Source organism: Coptis chinensis, unplaced genomic scaffold (genome assembly GCF_015680905.1).
Source record: "Coptis chinensis isolate HL-2020 unplaced genomic scaffold, ASM1568090v1 utg653_pilon_pilon, whole genome shotgun sequence".
NCBI lineage: Eukaryota > Viridiplantae > Streptophyta > Magnoliopsida > Ranunculales > Ranunculaceae > Coptis > Coptis chinensis.
This window is the reverse complement of record NW_028238177.1, coordinates 191,515-208,740: the sequence shown is the minus strand read 5'-3', so window position 1 is coordinate 208,740 and position 17,226 is coordinate 191,515. Positions and strand designations below refer to the sequence as shown.

The 17,226-nt window shown below is 37.3% G+C and overlaps 2 protein-coding genes across 7 annotated transcripts; both read left to right on the top strand.

Moving 5' to 3' along the window:
- Positions 1-242: 242 nt before the first annotated feature.
- LOC147472891 (phospholipase D delta-like) lies at positions 243-7,210 on the top strand. 6 transcript variants are annotated; one of them, XM_086588071.1, is made up of 12 exons: positions 243-586; positions 1,255-1,943; positions 2,342-2,458; positions 2,585-2,779; positions 3,235-3,501; positions 3,599-3,667; positions 3,921-4,068; positions 4,157-4,305; positions 4,804-4,971; positions 5,582-5,745; positions 6,127-6,825; positions 6,902-7,210. In XM_086588071.1, the coding sequence occupies exons 1-11, from the start codon at positions 298-300 to the stop codon at positions 6,221-6,223; spliced, it is 2,352 nt and encodes a 783-aa protein (XP_086444197.1). In that variant the 5' UTR covers positions 243-297; the 3' UTR covers positions 6,224-6,825; positions 6,902-7,210. The 6 variants fall into 6 exon arrangements, with proteins under 6 accessions (XP_086444197.1, XP_086444194.1, XP_086444196.1 ...); XM_086588068.1 differs by having other exon boundaries at positions 5,582-5,779; XM_086588070.1 differs by having other exon boundaries at positions 931-1,943; positions 5,582-5,779.
- A 553-nt stretch (positions 7,211-7,763) lies between these two features.
- Positions 7,764-16,492, top strand: STI (AAA-type ATPase family protein). Its single transcript, XM_086588067.1, has 7 exons — positions 7,764-8,020; positions 10,516-12,555; positions 12,844-13,063; positions 13,836-14,399; positions 14,912-15,728; positions 16,005-16,086; positions 16,183-16,492. Exons 2-7 carry the CDS (start codon positions 10,522-10,524, stop codon positions 16,282-16,284), a joined length of 3,819 nt encoding a protein of 1,272 aa, XP_086444193.1. The 5' UTR covers positions 7,764-8,020; positions 10,516-10,521; the 3' UTR covers positions 16,285-16,492.
- Positions 16,493-17,226: the final 734 nt, after the last annotated feature.

The following is a 17,226-nucleotide window of genomic DNA, read 5'->3' as shown; positions in this document are numbered from 1 at the left end:
ACTGTAGAAGTAAGGAAGTTTGAGTTGTCTGTGGTATATGATACGGTTTTTTTTCGGTATATGATATTTCTTTGGTTTTTTTGCCTAGAGAAATTATGTAGATAATACAGTTGATTATGTGATTGCTAAAAAGTAAATTTAAAGATCATTCTCCTGGTTTGGAGAAATTTTCGTCAAATTCTGTTTTTTGTGCAACGTATATTCATATTTAGTTTTATACTTCTATGTTGATTGTCGATTAATATTGAATGTCAAAGTAATAATAAGAAAATTTCATTTCTTTAGATTCATGAACAGATGAAGAAATTTATGAATTTTTATACAGACCATCAATACAGAGTATATTGTAACATACATGTGTCTCTGTGGACTAATATCAACTTCATGTTAATGGTAAGTATCAAATGGCGTCAATCACGAAGAGGAGACACAGACATAAATTGGGTCGGGTGCTCTTATACCCACACATGGCCTAAAGGAGTCAAGGGCTTTCCCGCGTTGAGTTCGGCGAGCGAAGCGCTCCACCACCAACCAAATGGCGTGACCTTTTCGCTTCTTCTATATATGTCTATAACCAGAACCACAGGTTCGTTCTTGATCGTCCTTCTTCCTTTTTACCCGGCCTCGTAAATAAATCTTGAGTAGTAATATGGTCATATGGAATGAAGTTTTTGATGCACCATTCATTCAAACAATTATTTAGTTGTCGCTGTGGCCAGTGGCAAAGATCTTTGCCACCCATTGCTTACTTGAGAGCAAATCGGGCTTACTAGATCATTGGTTTTTAAGTGTTGCATGATTGGGGTGGTGTTGCGGGTTTTTCCTTTTTCCCTTTAGTTACTTTTTGCAATTACTTGTTAAGGTTCTAGTGCGTCATTCTCTTAGTTCTGGAATTTCACAAGTTCATATATTCATTCGTCTTAGTGGCAGGGAACGTAAGTTGTTATTCCCTATGCTGTTATTGTTAGATTGCGTGCATTTTTATTAAGATTCTGGCCAGTTCTTCGGATTACATGGAACAAACTGTGCTCAAACAAACCGAGGTTGCTGAGAAGCTTGTCTTCTTGCACGGTGATCTGGACTTGTGGATATTGGAAGCGAAATCTCTTCCGAATATGGATTTAGTTTCTGAGAGGATGAGAAGATGTTTTATAATGTTTGGCACTTGTCCATCTCCTTTCAAGAGGAAACCTAGGCATAAGGGTGTGCATAACATAATAACTAGCGACCCTTATGTGTCAGTGTGCTTGGCAGGGGCAACTGTAGCTCGAACTAGAGTGATTTCCAACTGTGAGAATCCATCATGGGATGAGAACTTTTGCATTCCGGTGGCTCACCCCGTCTCAAAGTTGGAGTTCCAGGTTAAGGATAATGATGTTCTTGGGGCCGAACTTATTGGAGTGGTGGACATACCAATTGAGAAAATTCTAGGTGGGAACACAGTAAACGGTTGGTTCCCTGTGGTTGGTCCTTATGGCAATCCCTTGAAACCCTACCCTGAACTGCATCTATCTCTCAAGTTTAGGCCAGTTGCTGAAAACCCTTTGTATAAAGATGGTGTTGGAGCTGGGCCAGATTACTCAGGAGTGCCAAACTCATACTTCCCACTTCGTAAAGGAGGGAGTGTGACCCTTTATCAAGATGCTCACGTGCCAAATCAGATGCTACCGGAGATACTACTAGATGGGGGTGAGGTTTTTCAGCAAGGTAAATGCTGGGAAGACATCTGTCATGCGATTTTGGAAGCTCACCATTTGATTTATATAGTTGGCTGGTCCGTGAACCATACTGTAAAGCTGGTAAGAGAGCCAACAAAACCATTGCCCACTGGAGGAGAGCTATCCCTTGGCGAATTGTTAAAGTTCAAGTCGCAAGAAGGAGTCCGTGTTGCTATGATGATTTGGGACGACAAAACCTCACATGACAACTTTCTTTTCAAAACAGTAATAATCTGTCACATTACCTTGAACATTGTTTTGTGGAGGTTCATTGATTTATCAAATGCTATAGAACTGTTCATGTATAGTCATGGCTGTTGCAAGAAGTTCAATTTTTTATTTTTTATTTTCACTGATCGTTGCCTTTTTGAGAATTTGGGTTTAAGTATCTTCTGATGTTTATTTGAAGTTTTCCTTTTTTACAAAACGGTTAAATTTCAAAATCCTGTCCACGTGCTTCTCTTTCTCTTACACGAATATAAAAATGTCTTACCACAGCTACCTATGTTTGTCCATGAAGTTAAATCAGTTGTTTATACAATTAGGAAAACAGGGGAAGTTAATGCACTGTGTTGAATCTTCTTGACATCTATACATGTTTGATAGATATAGTTTTAATGCAGGAAGGTGTTATGCAAACTCACGATGAAGAGACTCGTAAGTTCTTCAGACACTCAAGTGTCCATTGTGTACTCTCTCCGCGTTATGCCAGCAATAAGCTTAGTATTTTTAAGCAACAGGTAGAGATATTATTTGAGGAGCAAAATGTTATTAATAGCTACAAAGACAGTAACTTTATTATGCATTTTGATTATCTTAGATTACTAGCATTACTAATTACTCTTGGAGTGAACCTTCCAATCCAGGTTGTTGGGACACTCTTTACACACCATCAGAAGTGTATTGTTGTTGATACCCAGGCATCTGGAAATAACCGAAAAATAACTGCTTTCATTGGTGGCCTTGATCTCTGTGATGGTCGCTATGACACCCCTGAACATCGGCTCTTTCGCGATCTTGACAGTGTCTTTGCGAATGATTTTCACAATCCAACATTTCCTGTAAGTGCTGATAATCTTACAAAATAAAAGTGATTTTGCACCATCGCTTCTCATTTTAAAGAAATTTCTTCATATCACTTTGCTTTAATATCTGACTTTTCACTTATTGGCCAAATGGTGCAGTATGAATATAGATTTATCCTTTTGATAGATGTTTGTAGTAAAGCAACCTACCAATTTTAGTAATGCTTCTTCTTACAAGAGAAAGTGCTGCTTGTATTAGCTTTTATCAGCTCACATTATATCTGTGATGTTAGTAAATGACGCTACTCTGATAGTTTAAATAGGAGTTTATTCCACACCTTTGTGTTTTAATCTCTCACTGTGTATCTACTTTCTTGTTCTTGTGTTTTGTTCATGACCAGAAAGAATAGTTTTATAGATCATTTCTCAAAAAGAAAATATTTCTGTTTTAGTATGTATTTAGCCGTTAAGTTTCCTGATAACGTTTTTAGTCTCGGGTCAGAGGTCCAAGACAACCCTGGCATGATTTACACTGCAGAATCGATGGGCCTGCTGCACATGACATACTAACTAACTTTGAACAAAGATGGAGAAAAGCTACAAAATGGAAAGATATCGGGATCAAGAAAGTCACACGCTGGTACGATGATGCGTTGATAAACTTAGATCGGATGTCATGGATACTTACTCCTGCTGCTTCTAATGATGAGAATGTGCGTGTTTCCAAAGAAGGAGATCCTGAAAACTGGCATGTGCAGGTAAGAATGAAGATGTATGTAGTTCTTGATTTAAAAAAAACAGGAATGTCATTGTGCTTCTGTTCCATATGAACAAATAATCAGTACCTTCTTCTAGGTGTTTCGCTCAATTGATTCCGGATCTGTTAAGGGATTCCCAAAAGGAGTGAAGGAAGCTGAAAAACAGGTGAGTTACTGTTGGACATTATATTGCATCTCTGTTCTTTGAATTCAGTATCCATGCTCAATTGTACTTGTCTCGACTTATGCATCAACAGTATCTCCCATTTTGCGTCAGCCAATGTGAAACGTTATTATTATGGCAGTTATTCCAAAAATATTTTTAGTTGCCTGTTTGTATTTTTGGCAGTTGTTTATGATTATGGCTGTTGTTCTTTTCTTTATAAATATTTTTAGTTAGTTTGTATTTTTGTTTGCAGAATCTCATGTGTGGAAAGAACTTGAAAATTGACAGGAGCATACATGCTGCATATGTGAAAGCAATAAGATCGGCCCAACATTTCATATATATTGAAAACCAGTATTTCCTCGGATCTTCTTATTACTGGCCATCCTACAAAAATGCAGGTTTATAGATCGTGCCTGTTTGTTTCATCACCACCAAAATATTTCTGCTAATTGCTTTGCCAAATTACTTAAAAAATGTTGTAAGCAGGTGCTGATAATTTAGTGCCCATGGAGCTGGCCTTGAAAATTGCCAGCAAAATCAGGGAAAACGAGCGTTTTTCAGTTTATGTTGTAATCCCAATGTGGCCTGAAGGCGTCCCAACAAGCGCTTCCGTGCAAGAAATTCTTTTTTGGCAGGTTGGGCTTTTCTGTTCCCATAATTTCTTGCTATAGTTTCGTGTTTTTAGGACTTCTGCTGACTTTAGTGTCTCTGCCTCATGTATCCAACATACCACTAACTTTTTTCATATTGAAGTATTAAACTTATGGCTATGGTGGGTTTAAAAGTGGCTTGAGTTCACAATCACAAAGGCCAACTCGGTCTGTGGATCAGATTTTTGCCCCATGTGTAACAATTACAGGATGAAATTCTGACAAATGATGTCATGGAAAAACTACTTTTATACAAGCAGATATTCACCATAAGTAGAATTCTGCAAACCAAATTTGTTTCTAGAGTTTTGTTCTTAGGTTAAAATCTGGCATCAAGATGAGTTCAGGGAGGTCATAATAACCTTCGGCCTATATGTTCTACAACTTCCTCTATGGGAGCTTATCGTGTGTAGATGACTTTGAGTGTGATATTCCATTTATGAATGGATGTGATTCTAGCTAAAATGAATGAAATTCTTTCAGGGGCAAACAATGGAAATGATGTATAAGATTATTGCACAAGCACTTGCAGAAGCTGGCCTTTCTAATGAGATCCATCCACAGGATTACCTAAACTTCTATTGTCTTGGTAAGCGTGAAGCTGGTTCCAATGAAGGATCGTTAGAAACAAATAAGGCTTCTGATGGAACGGTATGAACTTTAGTGACTAGAAAATGAATCTTACCAGCGATCTTTAAATTTTATAGAATTATTTAAAGATCCTACTTTTTAGTTAACACACCTAAATGGATTATTACTGAAGATGATCCAGAAAGAGGAAAAGAATAAGGAAAAGACAATAGATAATACATCCTGAAAATAAAGAAGTACGTCATTGACAAAATTAGTCTCTTGTTCACCAAGTTTGGCATCTCCGTGGATGGTTTATAGCTCTAAACAAACTCTGAAAACTATGAACAGGTGGATGAAATTTGTGAATTTGACTTCTTGGTGTATATATCTTATATAAAAAAGTTTATATATTTGCAAAAGTGGAAGTTTTGACTGAAAGAGGGAAAAGTAGGATACTGCATGACTGGATTTCACACAATATGCAATAGGATATGAGTAATTTAAAACATAGGGTGTTATCTGAAAATGGATCTCTAGAACTAGCATGGTGCAACATTGGGTCAAGAGTTAGAATTAATAAAGGATTTCGGCTGTAACTATAGAAGTGCATTCCCCCACATTCAGTGACTACAAGAATTTGAATAAATGAGGTAGGCAGGTAGCTTATCTATCAAATGTTTCGCCACAGGGATCATTGCAAAAGCTCCAAAGGTTTATGATATACGTCCATGCCAAAGGGATGATTGTTGATGATGAATACGTAATCATGGGTTCTGCTAACATTAACCAGAGATCTTTGGATGGTTCAAGGGACACAGAAATTGCCATGGGCGCCTATCAACCAAATTACAGGTGGGCAGAAAATAACAGTCATCCGCATGGACAGGTGTGTGCCTTGATCTGGTTTTCATTTTCATGATATCAGAGTTGCCAATGAATGTATAATGTATCTCAGTTCATTCTGCTAAAGGTTTCTCTTATACTATGATATTAATATGCGGAATGGAACCCTTTGTGATGTCCAAACTCTAAAATATGATTTTATTCTTTCTTATTTATCTTCTGGGGTGAATTTTATTATCAGTTAAATTGGCCGTGCTCTCTTTTGAATTTCCAGTTATGCATGTACTCTTATAGAAACTTTTTAAGATTTAGAAGGATAATGTGATATGTATGATAAACCATGTATGTTTAATCATATGATTATAAATGAAATATTATTGGTGGATATAGGTTTTTGGATATCGGACGTCTCTCTGGGCTGAGCATCTCAATATCCTTGAGGATTCTTTCCGTGAACCACACACCATTGAATGTGTTAGGCGTGTAAATGAGCTTGCTGAACGAAATTGGCAGTCATATGTATCAAAAGAGAAGAAAGAGATGAGGGGGCACTTGATGAGATACCCTGTAATGGTTGAGAGATCTGGGAAAATCGGTCCATTACCTGGTTATGAATGCTTTCCTGATGTGGGGGGTAAGGTTAGCGGAGCACCTACTAATCTTCCGGATGCTTTGACTACGTAATAAAGTAATTGAATCATAACTGGAGTGTGGAATGTCATTGAGGCCATTGAAAAATTGGCGTTATTCATGTTGTTGTAGATTCATTTTGTATTAAAAAGAAAAAGAACATTTTAATCATCCTTCCTTATAGTCTTGTGGAGCAGTTAAACTCAAACCAAGGTAGTCTAATAGATAATATGTAGTTCCTGTAGCGGATGAACTGAAAGCTTCCTTTGTAGTGTGAGAGTAGCCTCAAGTCCTCAACCATATGGTGGAGGATAAAGTCTGCGAGAAAGGAATGGAAACCTCAGTTGGAGTAGTGAGTACTGAGTAGTGAGTGCAACAGTTATAAAATGGGAAGAACCTTCGGAGCATTCACAGAAAGTGGTCCATAATCAGGACACGAACAGAGGACTATGGTCTAAGGTACGTCCTACTGATTAATATCTTTGGTTTGACGTTTATCATGCAGCATGAATTGATTGATACAAGAGCTTTGCAGATAGTAAACAGCTCAGTATGGCGAACAAAGGCATTGGCAAATTGATCTGTACACTGACTCAACAAAAACTTGTTGGGAGTGTTTGATTGCATCACGACGGAATTGTCCTCTGAAAACCCCAGTTTGTTACGTGTTGCAAAATTATGAGATGAGCATAAAAACTATCAGTAACATTTCTGTGAATCTCAAGTGTATATTAAAGAAGAAGAGAAGCATGTTATCGATTCAAGATTGCTTGTGATTTATTTATTTCCTTTTGCGTGGTTATCTGGAACTCAATAAATATTTTATGGTTGAATGTGTTGATAATGGAGACATTAGTTAGGCATGTTCTGTCGTTGGAATTCAGTTGATAAAGACGTGGTTGAGAACTGAGAAGGACCCTTTCAAAGGAATCACATGTTCTTCCTTAGAAAAGAATGAAACACACCACTACTACTACTAACACATACTATTATCTGTTTTGGTGTGGCATAAACTAGTCAGTTTTGAATAGAAAAAGGCTTGTCTCCATGTGAAAGTGATATTATAAATTCGATTCCAGGCGTTTCTAGTTTTTTAATTTTACAGCCTCATTTTCAATTGAAATATAGACATAGAGTGCATGGAAAAACTTTGTTATCTTCATTGGTAGTTTTCACATTTCTATATTATATCGTTTTTCATTATCACCTCTCTCACCGTGAGTAATATACAGGCCAACTCTTCATTATTATGTACTAGTGTAGAATGTAGAGGACTACCAGTAGCAGATACGAGTCTTAAATACAAGTCAACGATCAGTCAAGTAGAATTGTTTCTTTGCTGTCTGTACATGACAAAAAACTAAAAAATAGAAAAGGAAATTGGAGGGAGTTTTGATTTTCATGTGTCTGTGACAACTGTTGAATGCCAAAACCCTAATAGTAGTGTAGTACACTAACAATAATAATAATAATAATAATAATGTTCAGCTGCCTGCCACCCTGTAAAGATTTAAATCTATCTTTCTCTATTTCTCACTTTTATTACCAAATATATATTATTGTTTTTCTCCGCCATCTCTCAAAAGTGTGGGAGGGGATGCGCCCCATATATTTCTCTTCTTCTGTCTCTATCTCTCTGCAGTGAGATTTACAGGTACCCTCACCTCTCTTCCATGTATCTTTCTTTTGTACAATGCTTTATTATTATTATTATTATTAGGATTCTGAATACCCCCATATCAACTTCAATTGATTTTGAATTCAAGATGTAACCTTTCTTCTTTCACACTCAGATGCTCTCTTATTATTGTCTTTAACTATTCATTTTTACATATCACTCACTCTTTACATACATTTCTCACATGCAAAATAAAATTCCCATTTTTTTCATTTACACCTTTTCATTAATTACCTTTTTTCTTTCCACTGGCAGTAACGATGTTCTTGATTCTCTTTCCACTATTCATCATATCTGCATTATCCCAGCTTGAAACTTCAAACTCTTTGCTTTCACCTACTTTTTAATTTCAAGTTCATCTTTTTATGTCTTCTATATTACTGTTTCTCTTTATTACTTCGCCCTTCCTTCTCTTATACAACTTTTCAGCCCAGGGGATGATTTTACTGATTGCTTACAATAATATTCTACTGTCGTTTAATATACATAGCCATAATGGCGCGAGCTAAGAGGATTCAAAAGCTTGTCATATATCTTATTTGGTTTCTTGCGAGTAATTCAGAATTCTTTACTTCATTGCACTCACATGCTTTAGCTCCTTTTATTTTGCTTCCTTATTCGGGAACATGGGGAGTTATATTTGTAGGTTGGTGTAGATTAAATATGCTCTCCACAGATGTGTCATACCCTCTACTCATTTTTACCTTTCTTCCTTATTCGGGAGCATGGGGAATTATACTTGTAGGCGACATCGTACTCGTTGTCCTTAAATATACTCAAATGCTTCATGACCTTTCCAAAATTGCAACATACCCGTATCAGACATGTGTTGGACTTCTCCACGCGCAATTTCATGTGCATCGCAACAAAAGTATTTATTGTTTTCCTTTTCTTAGTTACAAGATATTGGACATCTTTCTCATCCATTATGCCTTCTATGAAGCACGGGCACCGACACGTGACACGGATACACGGACACGACATCATTCAAAAAAGTAGGATACGGATACGTTATGGACACGTTAAAGAAAAATTATATATATATGGATACGTCATGAAATTTAACCCTCTCCACTAAGTTTAAATCAAAATATGAAAACTACTTTTGAACATGTCTAACTCTAAAAGATTAAACAACATACATGTCCAAAAATGCAAGCTAATGTCAATGAAAGAAATAACAATTACAAAAGATTCATAACAAATATATATAAAAACTTAAAAAGGACTTTACAATCATCAAAAGTGTGCAGTTGTGCATTGTGCCTCCTTATTTCAAGAGTGAAATAAAACCCCTACCAAGTCATGTCTTCTTTTAAGTATTTTAATCACTTTTTTAAAATTTAGAGTAAAATGTAGAAGTGTCCCCCGTGTGTCCCCAGCATGTCCATGGAGTGTCGGAAATTCTATAAATTAATTAATAAATTTAACACTCCAAATCGAGTATCCGACACATGTCGGAGGTGTATTGGGGAGTGTCGGTGTCGGATACGTGTCCGACACGGATACGTTGCCCTTAGAGGAGTGTCCGTGCTTCATAGTATGCCTTTCCCTCCCAGCTAAGATTTCTCTTTTAGCAAGTATGATATAAAATTTATGAACCTTATTATTGAAAATCATTTGAAAGCTATAGATTTACACATATTTTCTATAGGTTAATGTATTATTACTCTTCATGCTGCATGAATGAAGACAAGCTATCATTTTTATCCCCAATCTAGAAAAACAAATTAGTGTCAAGTCCGCTAATCCTAGTTTTGCGCTTTCACCAAATCCGACCCTCTGCACGCAATTGGAATTCTTGACACCTGTATCATTGTCATCCATGCAACATGTGTACGTTGGAAAAAACTAGGATTAGTTGGGTTCTCTTCAGCATATGAGGAATAAATAGCATCTCTCCTCTGTGTGAACATTATTTTTTTTCTGATTTGGATAGGACATGTCCAATGATGCATAGCTTATGCTTTGTATTTCTGTAAACAATTTGTTTTTTCACAAGGCTATTGCTATCAAATGATTTTACTAGCCAGCTAAGCTAATCGTTAGTTAGATGCTGGTCCACATGTCTCTCATAAATGAATAGCTTTAGAAACTAAAGTTTTAATTACAGCTTCCCAAGTTTCTCTGTATTGTATGTCCTTTTGCGGAATGCTGGATATTGTCGTTGTATCTTCTTCCACTTATTGTTTTTTGAATGGTCTCATGTATGTCATAACCTTTTTCCTCTTTTTATTTTCCTAGCTACTGGCATGCCTATATGAAGAAACAAAAACCTATACATAGATAACTAGTTCAGAGCTTTAGTCTCTTGGGGTTGAATTTAGGATTTTGACTTTGAGCTTGGAAAGTGAAAGTTACAGATTTTGATTATAAAGGCTAAAAAATTGCTAACACAGAACTAAAACTGCATCTCTGCATACTCTCCTACTACAGTTACATGGAGCTTTGATAACAAGTTTGCACTGCAGGTTAAAATGTCAGATCTCCGCAATATGAATGATGAACTACACTGGAAGAAGGAACTTACAGCTCTTCGCAAGGCTGCAAGATTTTTACCTGATCCAGACACTACTTCATCATTGAGATCCCCATTGAGTTCTAGATCTGTTCTTGCAACTTCAGATTTGAACTATTTAAGTGGAACCAGAGGGCACTATACCGGAAAACTCCAAAGTAGGTCTTCTGAACTCGACTACCATTCTCCCTTGAAATGCAAAAACAATCACAAACAAGTGTTCCTATATAACTGGAGGCATACGCCTAGTAAATCAAGTGACAGTGGGGCAAAGTTAGATGAGCAGAGAAACTATGGAAATGAAAGACCAGTACCACTTAGTCCTGGTGATAGCTCGAGTGATGCAAATAAGGAAGCTTGTAAGAGTGATACACATGTTGATGACCCTGTAGTGCTCTTCAGATATAGGAAGCCAAATTTGGAGACATCAACTCAAAAAGCAAGTAAGAAGTCAAAGAAATATTCTGGTGTCTCGAGACAACGTGCTGTTAGAAGGCCTGCAAATTCAAAACTACTGGATCTTCCATCCATCTCTTCAGAAGGACCAATTACCTCCATTGAGCAATCTGATGATACAGAATACTGCAACTCTGAAGATTTACGGATTTCAACTCGTGAGTTGATGCGAAAAAGTGGGTACACATCAAAACCAGCATCGCCATTGCTGTCTAGGGGAGAAAACTGGTCCCACTCATCTAAACTCTTAACAAGAACCCAAAGAGAGGACTCATCTTTGTCTTGTACACCCGCATCAACAAATTCATACAACAGATACAGAAACAAACACCATAGAACTGTTGAGTCGTGGGACGACACAACAGCTTCCTTCAATGGGGATGAAGGAGAGCCTTTAAATTTGTCGAGACGCCAAGGTTGTGGAATTCCTTGCTACTGGTCAAAGAGGACGCCAAAGCATAGGGGTTCTGGAGGTTGCTATTCTCCTTCACTTTCTGATACTTTGAGGAGAAAAGGAAGTAGCATGTTATGTGGAAGTCAAACACTTTATCATAAACGCCGATCATCACGATCCACCAAGCGAAAACTTGTGTCACAGTCCGCCCAAGGTCTTCCATTGTTGACTAATAGCTTTGATGGCAGAGGTGTATCATCTGGAGATAGTGGGCAGAGTGACGACGAACTTTCAACCAACTTTGGAGAGCTTGACCTAGAAGCATTGAGTCGCTTGGATGGACAGAGATGGTCATTGAGCTGTGGAAGTCAAGAAGGATTAGAACTGCTAGCTCTCACAGGAACTGATGGAGGGGCATTAGATAATGGTAGCACTCTGAGCGAAAAATACAGACCCATGTTCTTTGATGAAATAATTGGGCAGAATATTGTTGTTCAATCGCTAATCAATGCTATTTTAAGGGGAAGAATAGCTCCAGTCTATCTATTTCAAGGTCCTCGTGGGACAGGAAAAACTTCGACAGCTAGAATATTCTCTGTTGCTTTGAATTGTGTGGGTACTGAAGATATTAAGCCTTGTGGATCCTGCAGGGAGTGCACTAGTTTTATCTCTGGTAAGAGTATGAACCTTAGAGAAGTAGATGCAGCAAACAAGACAGGGATAGACAGGGTAAGGTACCTATTGAGAAGCCTGTCCATGGCTCCTCCATCAGACTTCTCACATTACAAGGTCTTTATAATAGATGAGTGTCACTTGCTACCCGCCAAAACTTGGTCCGCTTTTATGAAGTTTCTTGAGGAACCACCTGCACAGATTGTGTTTATATTCATAACAACTGATCTCGACAATCTGCCTAGAACTGTTCTATCCCGGTGTCAGAAATACCTCTTCAACAAGATCAGGGATGCTGATATCATCACCAGGTTGCAGAAGCTGTGTGTTAGTGAAAACCTGGATGTGGAGTCAGGCGCTCTGCACCTTATTTCATTGAATGCGGATGGTTCACTACGAGATGCTGAAACTATGCTAGAGCAGTTGAGTTTGCTTGGGAAGAAAATCACTTCATCACTTGTCAATGAACTTGTAAGTTTCATATTCCATAATTGAGATAGCATCCTGTCTGACTTTGTTTTTTTATGGAAAGCTTCTGTGACAACCTGCTTAATAGGTAGCTCATAGAAACTGATAAATTAGTTCCATCGGTAGGAATGTAGGACAATTGCGTAAATTGTGTTGTGCTAACTGCATTATATTGACTTGTCAGTACTCTGTCACGAACTTGCCTCAAACAGCCAACATTAAATCCTTTGTTTATTTAATTGAATTGTTCAAATTTAATCCACAGGGTTTTTCTGTTTGTTATTTGTACAGGTTGGGGTAGTTCCAGATGAAAAATTACTTGATCTTTTGGAGTTAGCCATGTCGTCAGACACTGCTGAAACAGTGAAGAGATCCAGAGAATTGATGGACTCTGGGGTTGATCCAATGGCATTGATGTCTCAATTAGCAGGACTTATCATGGACATTATAGCTGGAACTTACCATTTGGCTAACTCAAAATGTAGAAGTTCATTCTTCGGAGGGAGAAGTTGTGAGTACTATATACCCTCTGTCCCCAAGCTAATTAATGCTCTAGTGTACTAGAATTTCACACTATGGTTGGCTGTCATTTAACATTGTAGTTTTTTTTCTAATGTTTCTTTACAAACTACCATGCATCATGATATAATTTATTTTTCTTAGGTGTCATCTAGCTTTGTATTTGTTTTTCTGCTATGAACTACTATGCATCATGCTATAGTTTGCTCTGGTTAGCTTTCATTTAACATTGTATTTGTTTTCAATGCTTCTCTAGAAACAACTTTGCATCGTGATATAAAATGTTTACTTTTGGCCAATTTTCAACATAATCATATGCAATTGAGCTGCTACTAATTCCTGCAGACTACATGAATTTGGCATATCTTTTGTTGGTTTTCCGGAAATTGATCCAAGATTAGGAGCACACTAGTCAGTTTTCTAAAATTGAGACACAACAAAAACGGTTTGTGATCATGATGCTTCCCTGCCAATATATTCTATATCAATCCAATGCACAATCTCTCTTTTTTCCATATTTTCCTTCGGGAAGGGGAGGAAAATTAAAATAACCTATTTAGTGAACTCCAAATTTCAGCCAACGTATTCCATATTTTCTGAAAATCATCATGGAAAGTGATTCAGACGTGTTCACATGCCTACATTTTCCATCTAATGGGATTGAAGACAGCTGCATGTTCTTGTAAAATGTAATGCCTAATAGTCTAGTACTGATCCTCCTATTATCGCATCCTTTTACTTTTCCTTTCATCTTTTGGGCCCAGTGACTGAAGCAGAGGTGGATAGGCTAAAACAAGCTCTGAAGCTTCTTTTGGAAGCTGAAAAGCAGCTAAGGGTTTCAAGCGAGCGTTCAACATGGTTTACAGCGGCTCTACTACAGCTTGGTTCTGTTCCTTATCCAGACCCTTCCAATTCGAGCAGCAGTAGGAAGCAGAGCTCAAAGACGACAGAAGGAGAACAATCAAAATTTTCTTGGGAGGTTTATTCCCACAAAAAGAAATTAGATGGACAAGTCATGCTGCACAAACCAACTTCATCAGCATCATCACCTGGGACTGTTGATGAACATCGTAGCCGTTTGGGTCTTCCACTGTTACTGGTTGATAGTTCTAGTTCTGATGGGAGGCCTACATATGGTCGTGCTGTGGAGGGAGGTGCATCAGTTGCTGCTCATAATGGTACAATGACAGAGAGTAAGGTCTTAAGATGCATAAACCCAGAGAAGCTGGGTGATATCTGGGACAAGTGTATTGAAAGATGCCACTCGAAGACATTGAGGCAGTTACTGCGTGCAAATGGAACGCTTTTGTCGATTTCTGAAGTTGAAGGTAATATAGTAATATTTTTGTAAGTTGGAATTTCTTTTATGATTACTTCCTTTAGTTGAAGTTTTGTTTGTAAAACAACTGTCTGTTACCACTTTATTTCTCTGCAACGATATTTTTTTTCTCCCGTAATACTCTGCTGACTAAATGTTTAATACAAAAAGAAGATGCTTTCCTTGTATTTTCCATGCTTGGTGTTGTTGACTTCTTGTGAAGACAGAGTTGAGCATCACTTATTTTAAAGGAAAAATAAAATAAAATAAAATAAAAAAATAAACTATGAAGTACATCAGGTTAATGGCATGATAACCAATTACCCTTTAATTCTTGAGGTAAGGTTTATGCTTGGTGTTGCCACGGCATTCTCATTATACTGTTAAGTGTGTTTTTCTCCCACTGACCTCTATAAGTATCATTTTAGCCAGTAGATAAAATGCTACGTATCTAAGTCGCACTATCTTGATTGACGTGTGTGTCTTGTGGTTTTACTATATCTAACAAGCAACTGCTTGTAGGTGTTCTGATTGCTTTCATAGCACTTGCAAATGGAGATATTAAGTCCAGAGCTGAGAGATTTCTGAGTAGCATTACCGATTCAATGGAAACTGTTATGAGACACAACGTGGAGGTTAGACTTGGATTAATGCGAGATGGTGAGACTTATATAAATAGAGTAAGGCCAGTGTTACCGGAGTCGTCAGCCCTGAAGAAGAGGGAAACAACTGAAATGATTGAGAAGGAAGCAAAAGGTGAGTTGACTAATTCATTAAATGGTCATTTACATTGGAACCAACGCCAAGAATCAATTGAAGGCCTTAAAAATAGCTTTAATGGCTCTGGAACTAATTTGGGAAGAGGAACACCAGTACATTCGGATTGCTCTGTTCTAGTGGAGGACAGGTGCTACCAAGTTACAACTGCATTACCAGTCCTCTCAGAGAAAGGCAATCATGAAAACACAAAAGAGAAGAAGCAAACTACTCCGATGCAACGAATACAGGCCATAATTGATGAGCAGAGGTTAGAGAGTGCATGGTTGCAAGCAACTGAAAAGGGAACCCCTGCATCTTTGAACCGGTTGAAACCAGAGAAAAATCAAATATTACCACAAGATGACATCTCACGCCAGAATCAGATGTCATCCATGATATTGGCTGGAGTGTCCTCCCGGAAATGGGAGGACGAACTAAATCGTGAAATTAAGGCTTTACAAATTAATGAAATTAGGAGTCACCAGAAGGAGCAGACTGGTCAAAGATTTGAGCACTATCCCATGTCTCCAAGTTTGTTGCACAACAGAGGTTATGTGGGCAATTTCGACAAAGAGAACCTGTGAGTAGTTTTTTATTTTAATGATCATACATGTGAACTGTATTATGTCTATTGTGTGATTTTATAAGATTTTTCTTCGAGGGTGTTAGTTGAGGGAAAGGGTGTGGTTGGATTTAGTTGGAGATTAGTGAGGTAAATGGACTTTCTTCTGTTGTGTCTCTTGATGAATATACCAACTGCTCCTATGGTTGTAATTAGCTGTATTCAACAACTTGGCTAAACCTGATTTCAAATGTTAAAATTACAATTGTAATAATTTGTTGTGTTTCTCTGCAGGGGATATGAATTGAGGACAAATTCTGGTGGTTGTAATGGACTTCTTTGTTGGAAAAAAACTAAAAACAACAAAAAAGGAAAGGTAGGTTAATCAGATATACTCTTTCTGAATTCAAAGTTTCATTAAGAAGAAAAATACATGTGTGCAATCATGATTTGATCATCTTTCTGTTTGTAGGTTAAGCCTGGCACCCCTGTTAGATTACACAAGAAAAGACACTTTTCCTGTTTTGGACAGTGTGGGAAGCCAAGAAAGATGGATAATAAACTGAAACAATGAGAAGGGCGTAAATCAATTGTCAGATATTCTTCTTTTTACTATATAGTTATTTTTTCGTTAGTGTAAATTATTACAACTGCATCATTCTTCTATGAATGCAAAGAGAAAAGGATGTCCTTCTATGGGTATGCGGCCCATTTAATTTTTTGAATAACTTGAACTTCATTGATGGAATAAAAGGGCTATTTATTTTTGATAACCAATAAAAGGGCTTTTTAAACAAGGCAAATGTCCCATTCCCTTTGGGAGCCACGGAGGTTGCCCCCTTAATATATGGTTTTAACGTGTTTTTGCACGTCTTGTCCCACTTTTCTAGCTTAGGCTAAGTCCAATGGTACAGCAAAACACCAAATATCACAGCGGTATAAGTTTATTTATCTATAGCACTAGTTTTAACGAGATAGCGTTAAGTCTATATGTTAGTATGAGTGGCGGGTAGAAGAAATCTAAGCCACATGCCACACTGTGTGGTTGGCTATATATATATATATATATATATATATATATATATATATATATTTTTTTTTTTTTATTATTTTTTGAGAATGGGGCTTTTTAAAAATGGGGATGAAGAGTTAAAAATAAAATAATAAAAAATAAAAATCCTATTTGCCATTAGTACTGGCGGCTGTGAAAAAAACCATTGGCTTTGAAAACGCTAACCCGCTAACTCTATACACTACTATTGTGGTTTGGTGGATGGCGCACCAAAGCATTGGACTTTGCCTTAGCAAAGAAATTTGATCTCATCTACATGTTAAGAAAGAATTTACTTTTAAAAGAAAAGGAAGTAATTACTGTTGTTTCTGACAGATGGTATTTAGTTTAGGATACTTAGGCCATTTCAAAATATCAAAACAAATGCACGAGACATTACTGTGGCTCACTAATAATTAAATTGAAAAATAAAAATAATTTTCCATGCAAAACGATTTTGATGTC